This window comes from Acanthamoeba castellanii, assembly GCF_000313135.1.
Source record: "Acanthamoeba castellanii str. Neff unplaced genomic scaffold scf7180000084669, whole genome shotgun sequence".
Taxonomy (NCBI): Eukaryota; Discosea; order Longamoebia; family Acanthamoebidae; genus Acanthamoeba; species Acanthamoeba castellanii.
In genome coordinates this window covers 397,515-420,387 of record NW_004457554.1, presented here as the reverse complement: position 1 = coordinate 420,387, position 22,873 = coordinate 397,515, and the positions used below count along the sequence as shown (strand labels likewise).

General features: G+C 60.4%; 6 protein-coding genes across 6 annotated transcripts; 4 read left to right on the top strand and 2 right to left on the bottom strand.

Annotated features, from left to right (window-relative positions):
• Positions 1-115: 115 nt before the first annotated feature.
• ACA1_113930 (domain found in dishevelled, egl-10, and pleckstrin domain containing protein) lies at positions 116-2,455 on the top strand (the record flags this gene model as incomplete). The annotated part of the gene is made up of 8 exons (XM_004342108.1): positions 116-266; positions 399-711; positions 799-926; positions 1,012-1,111; positions 1,203-1,432; positions 1,529-1,782; positions 1,886-2,097; positions 2,212-2,455. 8 exons carry the CDS (start codon positions 116-118, stop codon positions 2,453-2,455), a joined length of 1,632 nt encoding a protein of 543 aa, XP_004342157.1.
• Positions 2,456-2,553: 98 nt separating this feature from the next.
• ACA1_113920 (gephyrin, putative) lies at positions 2,554-4,734 on the bottom strand (the record flags this gene model as incomplete). Its single annotated transcript, XM_004342107.1, has 9 exons — positions 2,554-2,673; positions 2,785-2,892; positions 2,992-3,134; positions 3,244-3,409; positions 3,492-3,658; positions 3,776-3,882; positions 3,967-4,235; positions 4,374-4,538; positions 4,633-4,734. The coding sequence occupies 9 exons, from the start codon at positions 4,732-4,734 to the stop codon at positions 2,554-2,556; spliced, it is 1,347 nt and encodes a 448-aa protein (XP_004342156.1).
• A 98-nt stretch (positions 4,735-4,832) lies between these two features.
• On the top strand, positions 4,833-11,858 carry ACA1_113910 (uncharacterized protein; the record flags this gene model as incomplete). The annotated part of the gene is made up of 27 exons (XM_004342106.1): positions 4,833-5,006; positions 5,171-5,231; positions 5,310-5,473; positions 5,540-5,654; positions 5,768-5,884; positions 5,965-6,051; positions 6,189-6,358; positions 6,489-6,668; positions 6,755-6,877; positions 6,985-7,130; positions 7,246-7,392; positions 7,769-7,960; positions 8,037-8,202; positions 8,309-8,455; positions 8,574-8,768; positions 8,861-9,008; positions 9,176-9,221; positions 9,293-9,385; positions 9,502-9,616; positions 9,732-9,878; positions 9,981-10,121; positions 10,255-10,561; positions 10,636-10,747; positions 10,842-11,085; positions 11,197-11,352; positions 11,432-11,572; positions 11,655-11,858. The coding sequence occupies 27 exons, from the start codon at positions 4,833-4,835 to the stop codon at positions 11,856-11,858; spliced, it is 4,038 nt and encodes a 1,345-aa protein (XP_004342155.1).
• A 205-nt stretch (positions 11,859-12,063) lies between these two features.
• ACA1_113900 (leucine rich repeat domain containing protein) lies at positions 12,064-17,290 on the bottom strand (the record flags this gene model as incomplete). Its single annotated transcript, XM_004342105.1, is given in 17 exon segments — positions 12,064-12,224; positions 12,323-12,407; positions 12,491-12,583; positions 12,661-12,738; positions 12,819-13,015; positions 13,117-13,288; positions 13,380-13,473; positions 13,576-13,706; positions 13,793-14,209; positions 14,306-14,648; positions 14,662-14,782; positions 14,854-14,989; positions 15,096-15,242; positions 15,360-15,575; positions 15,688-15,796; positions 15,892-16,933; positions 17,239-17,290. 17 exon segments carry the CDS (start codon positions 17,288-17,290, stop codon positions 12,064-12,066), a joined length of 3,594 nt encoding a protein of 1,197 aa, XP_004342154.1.
• Positions 17,291-18,295: 1,005 nt separating this feature from the next.
• ACA1_113890 (uncharacterized protein) lies at positions 18,296-19,089 on the top strand (the record flags this gene model as incomplete). The annotated part of the gene is made up of 2 exons (XM_004342104.1): positions 18,296-18,412; positions 18,511-19,089. The coding sequence occupies 2 exons, from the start codon at positions 18,296-18,298 to the stop codon at positions 19,087-19,089; spliced, it is 696 nt and encodes a 231-aa protein (XP_004342153.1).
• A 697-nt stretch (positions 19,090-19,786) lies between these two features.
• ACA1_113880 (uncharacterized protein) lies at positions 19,787-22,801 on the top strand (the record flags this gene model as incomplete). The annotated part of the gene is made up of 7 exons (XM_004342103.1): positions 19,787-19,897; positions 20,128-20,635; positions 20,739-21,114; positions 21,168-22,034; positions 22,144-22,457; positions 22,564-22,651; positions 22,741-22,801. 7 exons carry the CDS (start codon positions 19,787-19,789, stop codon positions 22,799-22,801), a joined length of 2,325 nt encoding a protein of 774 aa, XP_004342152.1.
• Positions 22,802-22,873: the final 72 nt, after the last annotated feature.

Here is a 22,873-nt window from a genome sequence, read left to right as displayed (position 1 = left end):
CGTGGCAGCACGCGATTCAGCCACCTTAAAAATCGTAGTTATTAGTTCTGCGCCAACAAGGTAAGAACTGGTGGTTTGACTACAACACAACACAAAGGGCGGACGAAACGTGGCCATGTTGGCACGGTCGGACGGAAAGGAGGCGCCTGCGGTGGACGTCGACCCAGCCGTGCTGGTGCACCAGCTGCGTTCGCCCAGCTCTGGGGTGGCCATCAAAGACCGCAAGCTCCCCAACCGCTCCCGTCTCCTCCGTGAGTGCTTCGTCGGTACCTCCCTCGGCCTTCGCTCTTCGCTTTTCGCTTTTCGTTTGTTATTGCGTTGCATTTTATTACCATTTAAATTAACGTGTATCATTATTTGAATTTTAGTATTTTAATATCTATTTTAATTTGGTTCAGGTAAGGAGGCGGTGGACTGGCTGCTGTCGCACGACCTGGCGCCATCGCGTGCGGCCGGGGTCGCGCTGTTGGCGCAGCTGCAGCGCGAGTGCTACATCAAACCTGTGGGTCCGTGCAAGCGCCTGCCGCGGCCCATCGACTGCGACCTGGCCTTCTTCCGCTTCGGCGCCTCATCGGCCTCGCGCATCGCCGCTGCGCAGCTGCTGCACGACCACGCCATGCTCAAGAATTCGGGCGGCGCCAGCGGCAGCCCGCAGCAGCAGAAGAAGGACCAGCAGCCCGCAGTCCCCCGACAGTCCGCCTTCTTTGAAAAGTGCGTGTCGTGTCGCGTGTCGCGTGTCGCGTGTGCGTGTGCGTGTGCTGTATGCGTGTGCGGTGTGTTGTTGACGTGTGGGCGCAGAGAGCAGGTGAGCCACGAATTCGAGACGTGGCTGCAGGATGGTGGGCCAGATCATGAGCAGACGCAGGAGAAGAGCCAGCAAGACCTGCGCAGCCTGTTCAAGCAGATCTACGACATCGTACTCAAACGTATGCGACACACTGTGTGTGTATGGTGTGTGTGTGGTGTGTGTCAGTGTGCGTGTGTTAGTGTTGATTGGAGGTGTCTTCGCAGAGGCTTCGATCGAAGACGACGAGGTCCAGCAGGCGATGCGGTGCATGGACGACCTGTGCTGCACCATCAGCCTGACCCATGCGGGCATGACCAAGGAGCGGTACATGCACCACCGCACACGCACGCCCGACCATAGTTTCACTCACTGTGTGCTCACTGTGCGTGTCGTGCGGTGCGTGCGTGTTGTGCAGAATACGAGCGATCGTGTTCGAGTTGGGCGGGATGTACATACTCACGGGCCTGCTGCGCCGGCTGCGCCGGGTGGCCCTGCTGCAGCGGAAGGGGAGCGAGCTGGTGAGCCTGCTCCTGGGCGACATCTCATCCAAGGGCGCCCTCGCCGACGTCGAGGCCCGCTCCATCCTGCCCCTCATCCGCACCCTTGGCAAGACCTACCACCACTACGCCCCCTGGGGACCCAACGGTACGCACGCACGCACCACCGCACACGACATGACACGACACAAGCAACACGCACGCGACATGCGCGGGTGATTGACGCTATGGATGATGGTCGCAGAGCCGTTCGATGGGCAGACGTGGAACGAGGTGAACGGGGCGTTGGACATTCTGTACAACAAGGGCTGGCGGCAGGAGGTGGCGCAGATGCGGAACAAGCGGCTGATCAAGACCCAGGGCCGCTTCCACACGTTCGGGTCGCACCTCAACAAGGAGCGCCTGTGGGAGCGGCCCCTCGCCGCCTGGGAGGACACCCGGCGCTCGCTCCTCGCCGCGAGCGAGGCCCGATGCACCGTGCGCCTGTGGTCTCTCAAGGTACTTTTCTTTTTAATCTATTTATTTTTATGACCCTAATAAAGAAATAAAGAATTATATTTTTATTGATTTAATTCGAATCAACAATTTTATTGTTGGTCAGGTGGAGGATGTGGTGGCGAAGGAGGTGGCGATCAAGGTCCAACAGTGGGCGTGGAACGGGCAGCCGACCAGGAACCAGGCCGTGCTGTGGTCGTCCGCCGCCAAGAACGGGCGGTGGGACCTCAGTGCTGCCGCCGACGGCGACCAACGCAAGCCGTACGCGACCTTCGAGGCCCAGCTCTACCAGGAGCTGCGTGTCTTTGTTCTCAACCGGTACGCCAACCGCCTCTCTCTTTCGCTCTTTTCTCACCCTCTGACACGACCAACGACACGACACGACACGACACAACACGACACGACACGACCAACGACACGCACGTGGCCCAGACGGCGAGAGGAGAGTGTGTTTCGCAAGGCCAAGGAGGACTTTGTGGGCGCGGTGCGGATCGAGCCGGCCACGGTGCACGCGCTCCAGAAGGCCTACGCGCAGGACTCGCTCGAGGTGAGCCTGGTGCTGTCGCGCGAGGAGGAGACCCCCTCCGGCCCTCGATACCACTCGGGCAGCCAACTCAAGCGCGGGCGGGTGAGCCTGCGCTTCAGCATCCACCCCTCGCTTGAGTTGTCGTCATGATTATTTATATACAAAATAACATTATTTATAAAAATAAATTATTAAATTGTTTTCAAATAAATTAGTTAATTGGTAAATGAATTGAAGGTCAAGGTCACTTAGTTGAGGTGGGCGATGAGGAGTGCCTTGACGAAGGTGCCGGCCGCGAGAGTTCCCTCGGCCTGCGGGAGACACAGCAACGCGTCGGCCGACTGCATGCTCAGCAGGCGCGAACTGATCTGTTGTGTGTACGGACGGAACGACGTCAATTTCAATTGTCAGAATGGCAAGCGCGTGTGTTGTGGTGTGTGTATGTTGTGGTGTGTGCGGCGAGAGGAGTGAGCGGAGACCTGGTTGCCCGTCGAGTAGGCCACCCAGCAGTTGTCGTGATCGTTCCACTCGAGCTTGACCCGGTGGTACTCCGGCCTCTCGGGGTCCAGTGGCGCGTCAAAGGAAAGCTGTTTTTTGGGGGCAAACACGTCAGTAAGCCGAAAGAAGTTTCGTCAAAGTGTTTTGTTTGCATGTCAATTAGGGTTGGGTTGAATGAGAAGTAGTACCTTGGCGGTGGCGTGGCGAAGGTTGGGCTGGGGGTGGCCGGCGAGGCTCCGTAGGGCGGGCAGGGCGAACAGCTGGAATGTGACCAGGCTGCTCACCGGGTTGCCCGGCAGAGCGAACACCAGCACCGTCTTCGTGCCTCCACCTGCGAGTTGCCGCGCAACACGTCAGCAAGAGTAAGTTCATCGCGCGTGTGTGTGTGCGGTGGTTCGAGTGTCGTGTGTTGTGTGTCGTGTTGTCGGGAGAGAGCGCACCAGGGGTGGGCACAGGCACGGTGGCAAACGTGAGCGGCTTGCCGGGCTTCATGAGCACGCGACCGAAGTGGACAGTGCCGAGCTCCTCGAGCAGAGGCTGCAGCAGGTCGAGCTCGCCCATCGACACTCCACCCGAGGTCAGCAGCACATCAGCCTCGTTCAGGCCCTGCGCCGTCCCCGAGAAAACGTGCGTTAATGTGTCGTGTGTGTGTGTGTGTGTGTGTGTGTGTGTTGAGGAAAAGGCACACCTGAGTGACCTTGGCTCGCAGGTCGGCAGGGTCGTCGTGCGCGATGCCGACATCGATGGCCTCCCACCGCCCGCTGGAGTACTGGTGGAGTGCGGCCATCAGCATCGACTTGTTGCTGTCGCGGATCTGTCCCGGACCCGGCTCCTTGTCGGCTTCCACCAACTCGTCTGGTGATGCGCCCTCTCCAAGTTAATCTCGTGCCCGCACCGTGCGTGTCGTGCAGCGTGTGCAGTGGTGTGCGTGTGCGATTGTAGCATATGCGAGAGGAAAATGTGGGGTGGTACCGCCGGTGGAGAGTACAGCGATGCGCGGAGCAGGGTGCACGAGCACCTCCTTCACGCCCACAGTGGCCAACAAGCCGCTCTCAGCCGCGCCAATCATCGTGCTGGCACTGCGTGTCGAAGAAAAGAAAAGAGAAGGAAATAGATGAGGAATGCGAGGTATGTGTGAGATCTGGGGGCAGCTGCGCACGAACGTGACGACGGTCTGGTCGGGCTGAATGTCGGAGCCCACGGGCCGGATGCAGCGGCCCGGGGCCGTGCCGACGTTGAACTTGACCAGCTGACGTCCCTCGGCGTCCCGCTCGGCGAGGAGCTCGGTCACCTCGACCTTGATCACCGCATCGGCGCCCGCGGGCACCGGCGCGCCCGTGGTGATGCGCGCCACGGTGCCCGGCTTCACCTCGAAGTCGGCCACCCGACCCGCCTTCACCTCGCCCACCACCGGGAACGTACCCGGCATGTCCTACAACCGCACACGCACACGACGCACATGACCCAACACGACACGACACGACACGACACACGCAACACACACATATGCGACACGTGAGCAAAGGCGTGTAGGAGGGGAGGCAAGAGAGAGAGAGAGAGATGAGTGTACGGAGGCGACGACAGCGTAGCCGTCCATGATGGAGGCGGGGAAGGGCGGGAGGGCCATGGTGGCACGGGCATCGCCGGCCAGGACGAGCCCCGCGGCTCGCGCCAGCTCTACCCGCTCGGGCTCGCGACGTGCAGCGACCGCCTCGCGCAGCACGATCTCCAGCGCCTGCCAGAAACCCCACATCGTGAGATGAGCCTCCATGGCTGGCTCTACGCGATTGTTAAAAAAATACAATCGTGTAGAGGGAGGAGCAGCGTACGTCGGGGACGGGCAACATGGTATAGGGCGAATGCCGCACCAAGCCGTGCTCGCCCTTCTTATAGTGCAGTTGTGGATGCTCGTGTTGCTGCTGGTGCGCCATCTTCGATTCGAGAAGCAATATTAAAAAGAAATACAGAAATAGAAAGAAAGAAAACGCTTGCGCTGCGATTTGTACCAAATTTGTTAACAAATCGACAGATGGAGGAGGTGCTGCTGCACCTGGAGAGTCTGGAGAAGAAGACGAAAAAGGCAGGAGATGCGTCTTCTGGCCTTATGGCAGATCTGCTGCCGGTGGGCAGCTCCCGTGTAGGCGAAGTCGAGGCTCACTTCCCCGCCTTGCAAGACGATGCCACCCACCCCTTGCCCCTTTCCGTGCGTGCCCCTCATTCTCTACTCCTGCGCCAGCATTCCATTCAATGGCATTCTCTAAATCGCTCGCGATCTTTGATCACATTGCTTCCATGTGTGAATGGCAGGGTGCGTGGTGGTGGGTTGATCAAGAAGAGAGTCACGCACCGACGCACCCGCGTCAGCAGGTGGTCGACACCTACTTCGACCTCTCCAACGCGTTTCTCTCCGACACCGAACGCACCTACGGTACGTCACGCACGCCATCGCACACGCACACACCCGCCGCACACGTTGACGAGGCGCTGATGGTGGGCGAGAGAGCAGATCGCCGTGCGAAGGCGGGCGACGAGGCGACGGAGGAGAAGTACGCGCGGATGTGGGCGCGCCCGATGGAACGCGCTCCGTTCCACCTGGAGCCCTCGCGGCCCCACACCACCATCAAGGTCGCCACCGACAAGCTCGGCTCTGCTGGCCGCATGTGGAAGGAGGTACCAACGCACACGCAACACACGACACGCCACGCCACGCACACGACATTGACATGTTGTGTGCAGGTGCCTGTGCTCGAGACGGACACCAAGGCCACCAACTCGACGTCGCTCCTGCGCGCTCCGGCCAGCATCTCCGACTTCACGAAGGGCAGCTCCTCCAACTTCCCCTTCATGCCGGGTACGTCTTCTTCTTTCCCTCCGCACACGCGCACACGCACGCGCACACGCACACATACGCACACGCACACGCACTCCTTTTGATGTGGTCAGCTGATGGTTGTTGTGACTCAGGTGGTATGGAGAGGGAGGAGCCTGTGCCGCGGCCCGCCGACCACCAGGGCGAGGCCGCCGCGGAGACGACGTTCGATCTCGACGTGGTCAAGCTCCTCAGCGACGCCCTCAACGGCGGTACAGGCCTGCGCCCTCCACATTTTATGTATATTTTTATCTCTCTATTTTTTTTTATTTATTTACTTTGTCTTTTGCAGCCAACCTGTACACCGTGGCGCCGGGGCTCGATCGCGGGCTCAACTTCGATTCGTCGGTGAGCACTTCGTTCTCCAAGATCCTCCAAGGTAACCCTACTACCCCCCCCTTAGCTCTTACCCTGCGCTCAACTTGATGCCCCTGTGTGTCGTGTGTGTCGTGCGTGTGTGGTACGTGTTTATGTATGTCGTGTGGTGTGTCGTGTGGTTGTCGTGTGTGTTTCAAGACAACGTCAAGGCGGCTGAGGCGGCGGAGGAGAAGATCATGGCCGACGCGCAGGCCTCGGCGGGCGCCCTGCAGTCCGAGCCGGTGGAGGAGGCGCCCGCGGGCCAGGGCCTCATCTCGTTCGCCGACATCTTCGTCGATGACGGCATCGATCCCTTCCGCAAAGCTCCCGTACCTGCGCCGCCATTCCCGCTCCTCTCTCGCTTCAGTACCGCACGACCTCACTCGATCTTTATGTGTCGTGTCTCGTGTCGTGTCGTGTCGTGTCGTGTGTGCCATGCGTGCCATGCGATGTGGGTAGGGTGGAGAGGAGGAGGAATCGGAGGAAGAATCGGAGGAGGGCGAAGAAGAGGAAGAGGAAGAACAAGGAAAAGAAGGAAAAGGAAAAGAGAAAAAGGACGAAGCGGCCAAGGCCAAGGCGCCGGCCGCCGCCGCCGCAGGCGACGAAGAAGCCGACGTGGACCATTTGCTGGGCGAAGACGTACGCACACTCTTTCCCCTAAAGTCAAGGGACGTCATGCGACTAACCATTTTATTTCTTTTTGTTTGTGTGTCCAATCACGCCAGGACCTGCTTTCGGTGCTCCGGCGCCCCACGGGTGCCCCGAGGAAGCGCAAGGACGAATGGGCCATCATGGACAACAGCGACGTCTCCAACTTCGAAGAGATCGTACCCGAGATGGCGCTCGAGGTGCGCCACATCCTCCCTCCCTCCGCGATCGTGCCCACCATGTGCTAAAGTTTGTGTGTGTGTGTGTGTGTGGTGTGGTCGGTGGTGGTTTGTTTGCCTCTCTCTAGTATCCGTTCGATTTGGACGTGTTCCAGAAGCGGGCGGTGTGCCACCTCGAAAACGGGGAGAGCGTGTTTGTGGCGGCCCACACGTCCGCCGGTAAGACCGTGGTGGCCGAGTATGCCATCGCCCTCGCCTCCAAGCACATGACCCGGTTCGTTACCGCCCATCACACACGACACACACACGACACACACACCACACACGACAACACACACACACACACACACACAACCCGCGTTCCTTGCCTGACAGTGCGGTGTGTACAGAACGATCTACACGTCGCCCATCAAGGCGCTGTCCAACCAAAAGTACCGGGACTTCAAGGAAACCTTTGGCGACGTGGGTCTCATCACCGGCGACGTCTCCATCAAGCCCGAGGCCTCCTGCCTCATCCTCACCACCGAGATCCTTCGGTATGCACGTACCACACAACCACACAACCACACAACCACACAACCACACAACCACACAACCACACAACCACACAACCACACAACCACACAACCACACAACCACACAACCACACAACCACACAACCACACAACCACACAACCACACAACCACACACCACCCCACACCACCCCACACCACCCCACACCACCCCACACCACCCCACACCACCCCACACCACCCCACACCACCCCACACCACCCCACACCACCCCACACCACCCCACACCACCCCACACCACCCCACACCACCCCACACACACACACCAACCACACACACAACCACACACCATCGCACACATACACACAGCAGCGTGCTGATCGTTGATGTGGTCATCAGGTCTATGCTCTATCGCGGCGCTGATCTCATCCGAGACGTGGAGTGGGTCATCTTCGATGAGGTCCACTACGTCAACGACATCGAGCGCGGAGTGGTGTGGGAGGAAGTGATCATCATGTTGCCCGATCACGTCAACCTCATCCTGCTATCCGCCACCGTGCCCAACACCCTCGAATTCGCCGACTGGATCGGGTACTCTCCACGCACCACACACACACGACACACACTCGCCGCAGCTGTTGCTCATTGTGATTGGGGGGGGGGACAGGCGGACGAAGAAGAAGAACATTTTCGTGATCACGACCAACAAGCGGCCGGTGCCGCTGGAGCACTACCTGTGGGTGAGCAACGAGCGGTACAAGATCGTCGACAACCGGTCCAACTTCCTCATGGGCGGCTACCAGTCCGCCATGCAGGCGGCCAAGCAGAAGCAGGTCTGCCTTTTTTATTTATTAGTTTTTATTTACATATTCTTATTTCGCTTTCGCTTTCGTCGCTTTCGCTTTCGCGTTATATTTATATTGCGGCCCAATCCAACAGACCAAGTCCGCGGGTGCTACGGCCAAGGCCGCACGAGCCAGCGGCGTCAAGCAGCAACGCACGAAATGGGTGAAGATGATCGACCAACTGCGCGTGAAGGGACTCCTGCCCGTCGTCGTCTTCGCCTTCTCCAAGAAGAAGTGCGAGGTACCGCCCCCCCCACCACCACCTCGGCCACGCCCGATTGCTGACCAATTTTTGCAACGGCGCGTGTGTGTGCGTGTCTGTGTGCGCGCGTGTGTCGTGTGTCGTGTGTCGTGCGCAGGATGTGGCCCACGGGCTGACGAGCACGGATCTGACGACGTCGGTGGAGAAGCACGAGATCCACGTCTTCATGGAGGCCGCGCTCGACCGCCTCAAGGGTCCCGACCGTAAGCTGCCGCAAGTCCTGCGCATCAAGGACCTCCTCAAGCGCGGTATCGGCGTTCACCACGGCGGCCTCCTCCCCATCATCAAAGAGGTGCCACCCACCTGCCTACCCCCATTCAAGTTAAGGTGGCGGCTGACCTGTCCTCGCCCACCCAAATATTTCGAATGCTTGTTGCGTCGCAGATGGTTGAGATTCTGTTCGGCCGCGGCAAGATCAAGGTCCTGTTCGCCACGGAGACCTTTGCCATGGGCGTCAACATGCCCGCCCGCACCGTCGTCTTCGAGAACGTACAGAAGCACGACGGACGCGCCTTCCGCGAACTCCACGCCGGTACCCACCACACCTCTTTCTCTCGTGTGTGTCGTGTGTGTCGTGTGTGTGTCGTGTGTGTCGTGTGCGTCGTGTGTGTGTCGTGATTGGGTTAGCACGCGTGCCACATGACGTAATAATGGCACACTCGCGATCAGGTGAGTACATTCAGATGAGCGGGCGCGCAGGAAGGCGTGGTCTCGACACCGTGGGCACGGTCATCATCATGACCAAGTACACATCCCCCCTTCCCCCCCCGTTTCCTCGCATTGGTCTGACGGCCACGACGCGATCGGTCGGCATAGGGAGGACAAGTTCCCTCCGTCGGCGGGGCTCCAGACGATGATCCTGGGCAAGCCCCAGAAGCTCGAGTCGCAGTTCCGCCTCACCTACAACATGTATTGCCCCCCCCCCCGACTGCATGTGCGCACACACGCACTACTCACGCGAAACGAACCGCACACACATGAACGCACGACATATACGACACGCACGACACGCACGACAAACATAGGATCCTGAACCTGCTGCGTGTGGAGGACTTCAAGGTGGAGGACATGATGAAGCGCTCCTTCTCCGAGTTCTTCACCCAGCGAACGCTGCCCCAGCAACGCCAGAAACTGATCCTCGTAACACTTCATCTCTCGCTGCACACACCACCAACACACACACACGACACACACACGACACACGCACCACCGCACACGCACACTCACGTGAGGTGTTCGCTCGCACGCGGGGCAGGACGAGGCGAAGCTGTCGGGGCTGCAGGACCTGGAGTGCCTGTTCGGCGAGCCGGACATCGAGAACTACTACCAGCTGGCCTCCCAGAAGAAGCAGCTCGACGCCGAGTGCCAGAGAACCATCATGGCCTCCAAGGTCGCCCAAGCGGTACCGACCATCCATCCTCCACAACGACACGACACGACACGCACCACACACACGACACGACGACACGACACGCGCGTGGAGGCTGATAGGTGGTGGGTGCAGGCGTTGGGTGCGGGGAGGGTGGTGTGGATCTCGACGGCCAAGTACCCCATCAACACCGTGGCCCTCATCATCGGCTCCAAAAAGGCCCCCGCCGCCCCCAAGAGCACCGCCGCCGCCTCGCGCGACGCCTTCTTCGAAGACGTACCCTCCTGCCCTCCCCTCCCGTGTGTGTGTGTCGTTTCGGCGTGTGTCGTGCTGTGCGCGGCGTGTGTCATGTGGCGTGTGTCGTGCGTGTCATGACACGTGTTGTGCGTGTGCGTGTGCGTTGGCGCAGACCCCGGCCGAGCCCGTGGTGCCGGAGAAGATCTTCCGGGTGCTGGTGGTGCCCGACGCCGGCAACGACCTCTACGCGAGCGCGGGCGGCGTGCCGATGGCGGAGGCGATCGAGGTGACGCAGTCGGAGATCGTGGAGATCACCAGCCAGCGGCTCAAGGTCGAGGCCGGCAAGCTCGCGCCGCCGGGGCTCGACAAGAAGGAGCTGGCCTCGGTCACCCAGCAGCTCATCCGCCTCCAGGAGAGCTCCGTCGTCGTCGCGCCCGTACCCGCCGGCAAGGGCGGCCCCGCTCCCAAGGGCAAGAAGGGTTCGCCGACACGACACACACGACACGCACGACACACACGCCACACGGGTACTAATTGAGCGGGATGGGTGTAGGTGGTGGCGGTGGCGGTGGCGGTGGTGGCGCGGACAAGCCGCTGGAGACGCTGCATCCGGTCCGCGATTTCAAGATCAACGACCTCGAGTTCGCCGACAAGTGGATGCGCCGGTACACTGCACGACACGCACGACGCGCACGACGCGCACGACACGCACGACACGCACGACACGCACATGACACACGTGACACGCACATGGCGCAGGGAGCGGATGCTGGAGCGGATGAAGCAGTCCAAGTGCCACACGTGTCCCAAGCTCAAGGAGCAGTACGTGGCGATGGAGCAGCGCCAGAAGCTGGTCGACGAGATCTCCGAGCTGCGGCGCAACCTCTCCAACGAGAACCTCCAGCTCATGCCCGAGTTCCAGCAGCGCGTGTCCGTCCTGCGCTTCCTCAACTACGTCGACGACAACAACGCCGTTCAGCTCAAGGGCCGCGTCGCTCGCGAGGTACTGTGTCATGTGTCGTGTGTGTGTCGTGCCGTGTGTCGTGTGTCGTGTGTGTGGTGTGTGTCGTGTCGTGCGGTGCTAAGGTGTGACGTGTGGGTGTGTGTCGTGTAGATCAACACGGTGAAGGACGAGCTGATCGCGACGGAGCTGATCTTTGAGAACGCACTCACGGAGCTACCGGCGGAGGAGATCATCGCCCTCTTCTCGGCCCTCGTCTTCGAACTCAAGACCGACGTCGAGGTCAAGCTCGGCGGCACCCTCGAAGAAGTACGACACGACACGACACGACACACACGACACGACACGACACACACGGCTTGGCTCACCTGGTGCGTGCGTGATCTAGGGGCGCTTGAAAATGCTGGAGATCGGAGAGCGGCTGTTCGACATCCAGACCGAGTGCGGCCTGGATCTCAGCAGGCACGACTACCTCAAAAATCTCAACTTCGGCCTCGTCGAGGTCGTCTACGAGTGGGCTCGCGGCATGGTGCGTCCACAGCTTCCCGTCGTGCGTGTCGCGCGTGTCGCGCGTGTCGTGCTTACCGGCAAGCATACGTGGGTGTGTGCAGCCGTTTGCGGACATTACGGGGCTGACGGACGTGGCCGAGGGTTCGATCGTGCGTACGATTGTGCGGTTGGACGAGACGTGCAAGGAGATCAAGAACGCGGCGCGCATCATCGGCGACTCGCGCCTCTACGTCAAGATGGAGGAGGCCTCCCGCCTCGTCAAGCGCGACATCGTCTTCGCCTCCTCCCTCTACTACGACAAATGAGCGAACAAGCCAGCATTTGCGCCCAAGCTTGGGCGTGTGCGATCAGAGAACACACGTTCTTACCACGCGTGTTTTTTTCGTGTGTGCGTGTGCGATCAGAGAACACACGTTCTTCTGGCGTTCTGCCAGTCGTTTTCGTTGTTTGCTTTTCGCTGTGACTAAACAATTTCAACCCAACAACATAACCTGGTAATGTGATGAATCATTACTGGAGCATGGAGAGGAGGTCGTCGAAGTTGACGCCCGAGTGTCGCTTGGGGCCGGAGAGTTGCGGGGCCTGGGTGAGGGCCGAGAGGAGGATCATCTTGATGGCGTTGGATGTACAGAAGGCCTGGCCCTTCATGCTCGTCGACAGGTGCAGCACGTCTGGTTCGCAAGTGCGTCGACAAGCCACGTCAGCAATTAATATAACGCGAAAGCGAAAGCGAGGAAAGAGAGAAGAGAGAAAGCGAAAGAGGCGGTACCGGGAGCAGCAAAGTTGAGAATGAGGGAGCACAGGGCGATGCGTTCGAGGAACGAGTAGTACCGGATGGCCCGCCCGTACCGCTCCTGCACAGAAAAAAACAAAATGGCCAAAGTTGGTGAGCTACGGCCACCCTGAGAGAGGGGATGAGAGGAGCGAGAGCGCGTACGAGCTGTTCTCGAGTGGCGCGGTCGGCGTAGTTGGCCGCGGTCACGTAGAGCTGGTGGCACGTGGCCGCGCCCACCGACGACATGTCCAACACCTGCGTGTGCGTGTGCGTGTGCGGTCAGGTCGGTGCAGGACGCAAAGAAAAAAGGGGGCGCAAGCTTGGGCGGGTACCAGCTGCATGAGGTGCGGCGTGGAGACCGGCTTGAGCGAAACCACGGCCTTGATCTCGCCCGCCAATTGCATCATCGTCTGCTCCCCCCACCCAACGATGATGAGCCGAATTAACAAGAATGAATGGAATGCAGAGAACTGGCGGAGTGGGTGGGTACCTTCATGTGGTCGAGGACCTGGCGTTCGTTGGGGAGCATGGCGTCTTCGTGGATGCCGACGTAGTTGTTCTCCTCGACCAGCAGCTGGTGGCTGGTCTCGTACATCACCCGCTCGTCGTAGGGCGACAGCGGCGACGCGAACCGCGACGTGTGCACCATCGAATTGATCGATTGGAACTCCGTCGCAATCGTTTGCGCTGACAACACGACACACGAGTGTGAGTCAATGACACGACACAACACACACAAACGCACACACACACGACACACGACACACACACGGCCGACGAGGTGGTACCGGTGTGACGGATCTCCTGGAGGAGGAGCGGGCTGGGGTCGGCCTGGTACTGCTTGGAGAGGGCGATGAGCTTGGTGATGCTTCCGTTGATGCTGCCCGTCGACGCGGCCGCTCGTCGCTGCACCTCCGGGTTCTGGAGCGTCGGGATCTTGATGTTCAACTGATGCGACAACTGTGTGTGTCGTGTCGTGTGTCGTGTTTCGTTGGTCGTGTTGTCAGTGTGTGCGATGAGTGCAGTCGGCGCGTGCGGGAGTGGGCGGTACCCGCTCCGATTGCTGCAGGAGGAGCTCGGAGTACTGGTCGATGTGCAGCTCACGCGACATGCCCGTCGCGATCTGAATCAGCTTCATCACACCCCTGGAGCAACGACATCATTTGCGGTTGTGCGTGTGTTGTGTGTGTGTGTGTGTTCTGTGAGACGCGCGCACGAAAGTTTCAATCGGCAGGGAGGGCACATACCGAGCGCATTCCTGGATGTCGGCGGCGGTCTCGTCGGTCGAGGGGATCGCGCCCTCCTCGACGATGTTGAACATCCGGAACAGGGCCAGCGCCAGCTCCTTCGCCGCACTGATAGCCGTCGCCACCGTACCCTGTGCACGCGCAGCGATTAGTTTCCACAACACGACACACGACACACACACACAACGCACGCAACACGCAACACGACGAGACGTACCCCGCGTGCCTGGGCCTCGTTGAGCTGCTTGACGGAGATGACGAGGCCGCGAATGTTGTTCTGGACGACGACGGTGGCGTCGGTGATGCGCTTCTCCTCGAACGGGTAGCGGGCGAGGAACTGCTGCACGCGCTCGTACATGACCTTCGTGTGGACCACGAGCTGCTTGAGCTGATTGTTGAGGTGCAGGAACTCGGTGGCGCCCCACACCGGCGTCGCCGCCGCCTGCGCGAAAAGGCACAGCGTGTGCGAGAGCTCGTCGAGCAGGAAGAACGAGCGCAGGTAGTCGATGCGAGTCTCGACGCTGCCCTCCTCCTGCTTCGGCTGCTGGTGCTGCTGTTGCGCGCCGCCGACGAATTGGGTCTGGCTGGCTGTCAACTGCTGCGACAAGCGCTGTGCGGTCGCGCCCTGCGTCAACTGCCCCCCCCCAATGTCAAAGAAAGAAAGCGAGGGAAAGAACAAAGAACGAAAGGGGGGGGGCAAAGAGCGAAGGCGGGTGAGAGTGCGACGTACGTCGGTGGAGGGAGGGCGAGCCTGGGCGGCGGCTGCGGCAGAGGCCGGCACGGGGAGGGAGCTGGCGATCTTGGCGAGGATGGAGGGGTCGGTGGGCCACTTGTCTCGATCGTCGGTCTCCGATCCGGCCCGGCTGCGCACGGTGCCGTTGCCGCTGCTCTTCTTGCCGAGCACTGTCGTGGTCTTGATGCCGCTGCCCTTCTTTTCCTTCTTTCCTTTGTCTTTCTTTTCCTTTTCCTTCTTCTTGCGCCCGCTGCCGTGGGAGCTGCCTTCGTCTTCGCTGCTGTCGCCGCCGATCGTGACGTTGAGGTCGGGCCGTCGCACGACCACCTTGGGAGTGTCGCTTGAGGGCGGACGTCATCGATGGCGAACCCGGGGCGCTGACGGCATCGCCGCCACCGCCGACATTAAGGTGGTCGGCCCGCTTGACCACTCGCGGCTGTGCCGCCGCGGGCTCCTCGGGCGCCGGCGCCGTGCCTAGTGCAATAATTAGTGCCGACGTCAATGTCAATGTGACGGTGACGTCAGCAGTGCGCGAGAGGTGGTACCGATGTTAAGGTGGGAGGCCACGACGCGGGTGGTGGACTCGGCGGGGGCGGTCCAGTTGCCCTTCTTCTCCAGCCGATCGCCGTCCTTGTCGGCCCACTGGCCCGTGGCCTCGAGCTTTGCCGCCTCCTCCACCTCCTGCATTGTGTCGTGTGTGTGTGTGTGTGTGTGTGTGCGTGCGTGTGTGCGTGTGTGTCAGACACCGCACACGACGACACACGTGCAGGTGGGGAGGAGGACGAACGGATTTCTCGACGGGACGCTCGTCGAGGATCTTGAGCTGGGGCAGCTCGTGGATGACCCACAGCCGGAAGTTCGGAATGTTGTTGGCGCCGGGGTTGCCCCGCCCAATGGCCAGCGACTGCAGCTTCGTGTGCTTCTTCAACGGCAACTGCACAACACAATAAATAAATGAATAAATAAAGATAATAAATCACTACATTAAAATAAACACACATAACAAATAATAAATAATAGTAATAAATAGATCAAGGTTGGAAATGCGTACAAGGAGGAAGCTGTAGAATTTGCGGAGGGTGAAGTTGAAGTTGTTGTTGCTGAGGTTGAGGGAGAGGAGCGACTTGAGCTTGGCCAGCTCGTGGAAGCCCGCGGTGAGCTTGTTGCCGGAGAGGTTGAGGTGCTCGAGCTTGTCGAGGTCCGACATCGAGGTCAGGTACTCGAGCTCGTTCCCCATCAGCGACAGAATCTTCAGGCTCACCAGACCCTGCACATTTCACACCCACCGTACACGCACACACGACATACACACACGACACACAACACACAGGTGAGTCAGAGCGGTCTCGAGAGGTGATGGTGGTGGGGCGTGGACGCACCTCGAAGGAGATGTCGGAGACCTTGTTGTTGTCCAGGAACAGGTGCTTGAGCTTGCTCAGGTGGGAGAGCGAGTTGCACTCGGTGATCTGATTGTGCGAGAGATTGATCCTGGAACACACACACACACACACACAAATGGCCACACGTGAGATTCGATGCTTGTCGTGTGCGTCGTGTCGTGCGTGTCGTGTGTCGTGTCGCACTCTTTGATGATGTCGGGACACGAAGCGACAAAGTAGTCGTTGGCGAGCAGGTAGCCCTTGGAGAAGTCGAGGATGACGGGGTACTTGGCGTTGTCGCCGCCCAGCAGGGTCTTGAGCAGCGAGGCCGACATCTCCTTGATCACCCCGCCGCCCCCGCCGCCGGTGATGTTGAGCAGCTGCACGTTGTTCTTCCGCGGCGACACCGACGAATTGACGGTCAGCGGATTGAGCGTCGTCACGCCCGACGACGACGACGGCGATGCGACGGGCGTGTAGGAGTTGATCGACGAGGAAGAATAATATGGCGATGAAGAAGAAGATGAAGACGCGTAAGAGAAAGATGACGGTGAAGGAGAAGATGGTGAAGAAGAAGAAGAAGAAGAGGGAGTGATGACGACGGTCTTGCGGTTCTTGGGCGAGTCGAGCGGAGAACAGGCCGACGCGGCGGTCACCGGGTGCGCATCGGAGGACTTGGGCGACAGCGGCGGCGGCGACGATGACGACGACCGCGAGAACGGATTGACGAACATGCTCTTCCGCTTGCTCATCCGCGGCGACGACGTCGGCGACAGCGCCGAAGCCGGCGAAGCGCTGCCACTGCCGCTGCCGCTGTTGCCTTGGCCGTCGTCAGTGCCGCCGGCCGGTGGCGGTGTCGACGGGCTGCCGAGGAGTGACACGGACGAAGAGAATCGCGCAGTGCGGCCGGCCTGGCCTGAGAGCAGTGCGGTGTCGCCCGAGCTGTGCAGAGGGCTGCCGCCCATGACCGAGCGCCGGTAGCCTACTGATGACGTCAGCGGTGACGTGGCGGCGGCCGACGACGATGATGACGTCAGCGCCGCTGAATGCGGCGGCGGCGGCGTGCCGGGTGTGGTGGTGGCGGAGGCGGAAGAGGAGAGGTTGCGGCCGAGGGTGGGGGACGAGGCCGGGGAGAGGAGCGAGGGCGACGAGAGGGATCCGCCGGCGGAGGGCAAGCCGGCCTGGAACGAGCTCGGGCGTAGCGGCAGCGGTGTCGAGAGTCGGTTGATGCGCGAGGCCACGCTCACTGTATTGACACACGACAAAAAGCCAACATGCAACACATACATGTGTATGGTGAGTCTACATTGTCAAAAATAGGAATAATAATATTATAATATTATTGTTTATTATTGTGGCCACTTTTGGACAGGTGTGTGCAACCCAAAATAACCCAAGGCCCGGGCTGGGGAGACTGGGGGTGGTAGGTACCTCGTTGTAGATGTTGGTCGGTAGGTGACGCCGCGCCTTTGAGTCGTTGATCGCGACATGAGCCAAAATACGACGAGGAAAGCGAAAGCGAAAGCGAAAGAGGGAAGAGGGGGGGGGTACCAGGAGGGGCGGGAGGGGCGCCCAGGTGTGCGGGAGGGGGTGGGAGGGCCATATCGTTAGAGGGAGGTGGAAGGTCCCACGTCGCCCCCTTTGATGTTTTTCGTAGCATGAAACTCATAGATGTTTCGCTTTCTATGTTTTTGTGGTGGACCAGCTTCCGATGAAAGCGACGAGAATGAAGGAGAGAAGAAGAGAGGTAAAATAAATGCTGAGGGCCTCTTCTTCGTCGTCCGGCTGAAAAAAGATGATAATCCTTTTCGTGCAGCCCTTGATGAGAGAGCAGAATAGCTCAAGACCAGAAGAATATGGATGGATGGAGATGAAGTCGAGCTGGCCTCTCCTTCCTCGCCTGCCCGAAGTTGAGTTGTTCGCGTGGTGCCGCACGGAAGGCACGCGTTGTCGGCTGGTCGGACTTTAAATGTGATTGGCGCTGCTTCACTCCGACAGTTCTGTCCGTTGCTACGAAGAGCTCTTCGACATTCGCAAGTCCTTCAGTTGCCTGGCATGGTCATTGGCGCTCACCCATAGAGACTACAAGAACTGTGTTTCTTCTTGCTTGGAGAGAATGGTGTGGCTACATCAAGTAGAGCTTTTGAAGCTGAAAATATGGGCTGCGCCAAGGTTCGAACCCGCGGCTCCCAACATTCATCCTTGACAATTTAAGGAATGCACGTGTTCGCCCATAGGCAGGAATTGCTGGAGGCGATTGTGAAATTTCACCCTTTTAATCTGGCCTGTCAGCTTTTTCTTATTGGTAGGGCGAATTTCTGACGAATTGCCCCTTCGTTCAGCTGTGGACAGCACTATGCAGAGTTGTTGGGCCGGCGTGAGGTCCACCTCGTGACAAGCTCATGTCCAGCTGTCGGAGGCCTCCACTACAAGTACTGGCGAGACGGCCACGGCAGCAGTTATCGAAATCAGCCAACACATCCACCACTCAATACGATATATCACGAGTCCGCCGACCTCTCCAGCATAAGATCGTCATCATCCTCAACCTAGACCATCCGCTTCACGTCCTTCTTCTCTTCTTCTTCTCCGCTTCACATACATCGCCATGCAAACCGCTTCCTCTTCCTCTACGTCTGTTTCGATCCCTTCCGATGCTCCGCGCTCAGTCGATGACGCCCTGAACTCCAGCACATGGTTCCAACAGCAGCGCTACTGGGAAGAGGTGCGTGCACTTGCTGGTCTTGTGGTGGTTGTGGATTAACAAGGTTGTTGTGTTGGCGCTGTCATTGCCTGGTCGCTAATTCCTTGTGTGATCTGCAGACTACGCGAGTCCAGACACAGTTGTTGGCCCTCCTCCAGAAGCAACAGACCAAGACGACCACTGGCGCCACTACGGCCGAGGCCAAGCCGCGGCGCCCGCGACGCAACAGCGTGTCGCCCGTGTCCCAGTCGACATTCAAGAAGACTAGCACCGCCACCAGCTCGACCACATTCCCGACATTCCCGACCGCCGAGCCCACTGCTGCTCGTCGACGTGGGTCCTGGTCGTCGTCCACAATGGCCGCGGCCCAATCCGCAGCATTCCTCGGGCTGGCCGACGAGGCGGCCGCCGTGTCGGCCATGCAGCTGCTGGCCCTGGCCCACACCAGCAAGCGGGACGCCAAGCGAGCCCAGGGCTGCACCAGTCCGTTCGGGAAGGCCAAGGAGGCCGAGCCCTACAGCTCCTTCGACGACACCGGCGACCTCCAGCCTCAACCCGACAACGACTCGCAGCCCGCTTCTTCAGCATCGACTAAGAGGCCGTTCGTCTCATTTTCGTCCGCGTCGTCACCTGCGTCGCATTCCGCGCCCATGCAGGAGCGCGCGAACATCATGTCCATCTCGGCCCTCCTCAACTGAACCTACTCTCCTCTCTCCCTTCGCTCCTACTATTCCACAACAGCTGACTCAATGGCGCATAGAGCGCCATCCTTTCTCCTTGGGCTTGTGTATCACTTGCCGCACCCTTGTTCACCCTTCCTCCATAAATTCAGTCACTATTCTTGTTGTCCATTGGCTGATTTGATCGCTACATTGCAACCTTAAGAGATAATCATTTCCTGAACCTGTTTCTTTCTCTTTGAAGACAAAGAAAATCTTGCATTTTCATACGTTAGCAGAGAATTACAATCACAAGCGCAAAGCCGTGCGGCTGAAGTCGTAAGTGGGCGTTGGAGTGGGACACTCAGCCTTAGTGCTTGTTTTCTTACATTTCTTGGCCCGTCTCGGCAACAAAAGGTTGGATTTGTGAATTAGAAGGCTTTTTCACGATTAATCGTGTGGCACAAATTGAGTGCTGATGGGTGACGATGGGGGTGTATGCAGGAGGAAGAATGTTTCGGGGGACTCAGTACTTTTCGCAATTTGGCTGCACCGACCACTTCCCGCCGCATCTGCACCATTATCTCTTCAACCGACTACACGACGATGGCCAACCACCACCTTCTTCCTGTCCACGCGGCCGCCTGTGTCCCTACTCTCATGGTATGACCTTCCCCTCCCGTACTAGGCGCTACGCATTGGCCCTGACGGCGATCTGCTACGCGCAGATGACGCGATGGCGCTGCTGGCAGCATCGAAGGGAGTAGCCACCGAGGAGCTGCCTCAAGCTGCCCCTACCACCACGCCAGCACCAGCGCCTCTGGCCCCAGCCCCCGCCCCAGCCCCAGTCCCTTCAGCGTACCCTCTCCCTTCGCAGCCGCTCGGACCGCCTCCTCTCGCGCCACCGCCCGGTGGCAGCTGTACGTCCCCCCCCCACCAAGGCCTTCTCGTACGTTGTGGTGTTGTCGCGGTCGTGTAGAAGCGCCCAATGTCGTTATTGTCGGCTGCCTGTTCTTACTTATCACACCCACCATTCCCCTCTTGGCAGCGGTGGACCTCGCTAGGGTCCTCGCACAGGCGCTGGCCGGAGCCGGCGGCCTACCACTTCCCTACCAGTCTCTCGGAGCCGCACCACCACAGCCATTACCACCTTCTTCTTCTTCATCATCTTCCTACTCCTCAGCTCCGCCCCAGCAGCAGCCGCCATCTTCGTCGTCGGCTGCACCGGTCGGGGGCTACCAGGCTCGCCCGCCACAGCCCAGCGCGCCCGCGCCCGCGGGCGCCTACAACCCACACGCGTCGCTGGTGGCCACGCTCACGGCCATGTCCGCCCGCTTGTCGTCGGCGGCCCCGCCGGCACCTATGGACGTCTCGGCCGCGAGTTACGAGCAGCAGCCCACAGCGTCGGCGCCGTCGGTGAAAAAGCCGCTGTTGCTGGGACGACGGCGCGAGGGCCTGCGCGGGCTGAGCGCGCTGCGAGGAACCGGCGCCAAATCCTCCCTCCCATCCATGAGCCTCGCCCTCCCCAAGAAGAAGCCCGCCTCGCGCCCCGAGCGTACGTTGCCGCTGCGCCTTCTCAAGCTGCGTGCGTGTGCGTGTGCGCGTATGTGTGCGCGCGTGTGGCTCTCCTCCCAATGGCTGACGCATTGTGTGTGTGTCGTGTGTTGTGCGTGTCGTGCCGTGTGCAGCCAAAAATTTGGTGTCGGCCAAGCCGTCGGCGAGCGAGGGTGGACCACAGCGTGCGGCCCAGGGACCCACCACGGGTCCCAAGCAGGCCGCTAGGGCGCCGCCACAGGCGGGGGACAAGCGGAAGCTCGAAGCCCCCGCGCGCCCCGCCCCGCCCTCGGCCCAACCGCACCCGCGCAGCCGGACCGCCGCCCAGTCACTGGTGGCCGCCACCGCCGCCATGTCGCCGCCTGCTGGCATTGTCAAGCGAGCGCGGGTCGAACCGATCGCGCCCATGGACGAGTACGATCCCCTGCTGCCAATGGGCAGTTTCGACAGCCCGCTCAACCTGAGCGGCAGCGGCGATGACGACGACATGATGATGAAGACGATGACGATGTGCTCCTCCTCGAGGCAAAAGCCAAGAAAGCCGCCGCCGCCCCGCCGCCCAGGCAGCTGCTTAAGCGGGTGCCGGCGACGACCACCGCCACGAAGGGCATCATGACGTCATCCGCGAGACCAGCGGGCGCGCCTGGAGCCCAACGCGTGACCGTATCGGCCGGGCAGTCACGCCCGACGGCGGCGGCGGCGGGCCAGATACCCGGTTTTTTCCGGAAGAGGCCGGCCGAGCCCGATGACGCGCCGACGGAGCGCGCGCTCGAGGTGAAGGGCGCCCAGCTCCAGCTCGCCGTGGAGAAGCACAAGCGCATGATGGCCCAGCGCGCAGGGCAGGGCTCGGGTAGTACCGCGCATGCCTCGTCGTCGACCGGCTCGCACCCGCCGCGGCCCAGCGGTTCGCAGCTCTACGCGCCGGTGCTGCCGTCGACCCTCGCTGGCGCCGGCGCCGGCGCGTCGTCGCTCTCGGTCGCGCCCTCTTCGCTCCCCTACGCCTTCTCGACCTCGTCAACCGCCTCGTCATCGTTCGCGCCTGCCTACGCATCGTCGTCATCGTCGTCGCTCGCTCCGACGTTGCCGACGTCGACGTCGGCCATTGCGAGGCCGTCAGTCAACAGATCAGCTTTGTCGTCGTCGTCCGGCAGCACCCGATTGGCCAAGCTCCGCAAGGACATGCCCGTGCTGGTGCGCCCCGCTGCCGCCCGAACGCCGTCCGCCACTGCCACCACCACGACCGCTGCCACGTCGGCCGCCTCCTTAGCGCCTGCCCCAGGCCAGCAGCAGCAGCGGCAGCGGCAGCTGACAGCAGCCGATAAGCAGCGGGCCATGCTGGACCAGCGCAGGAAGCACCTCGAAGACAAGCAGCGACAGCGGGACGAGGCCGAGAAGCGGCGCCACCAGTCGGCTGCCCACGCCGCCCGCCAGTACGCCCCCCACCACAAACTCTTGCTTATCGTCAATCATGATAATGATAATCTGATTATGCTAATTATGCATAATTCCACTAACGCTAACAATAATGACAATAAACAGGGCGGCGAGCCTGGGCCTGGGGCCGGCGCATTCTGCGAGTGCCGTGGCCGGCGCTCCGCAACAGCAGCAGCAGCAGCAGGTGGCGGTGATGGGCGGCGGCGGCGGGGTGGAGGAGGAAGAGGACGACATGGAGGAGGTGGAGTACCGGGAGCTGCAGGGCAAGCCGCGGGACATTGTGCCGGCGCCCCGCTACCCGACGGTGGCGTTCGACCTCAAGCCCAAGGTCCCGCGCGCCGTGCGACAGGCCGTCCTCGACAAGTTCCTCGAGGAGACGCTCCGCAAACACCACTTCCTCCACTTTGCCCTCGACAGCTGTACTTCTCTCTTTTTTTCCTGGTCCCTCCCATCACCGCGACCTGTCCTGCTCACACGCACAACACACACAACGTGACACGCAACGTGACATGGCGCACACGACAGGTGCGGGACAGCCAGATGATGCCTGGATGCAGACAGCTATCGATGAGGCCGTCCGCCTGGAGACTGAGCAGTACCAAAAATGCCAGAGGTACTGTGTCGTGTGTGTCGGGTGTGTCATGCGAGCTTAGCTGATTTCCCTTCCCGTGGCTTCATTGTGTTTTTCTCTTCCTTTTGCAGCAAGGGCGTCTATGTGAACCTGTGTGCCAAGGCCATGCAGGTGCTCAAGCGAGGCGAGTGAAGGAGGGACACACTGCGCCCACTCTGCACTCTTGCTTCATCTTGCTGGACCTTCTTCTCTGTGAAGCACTCT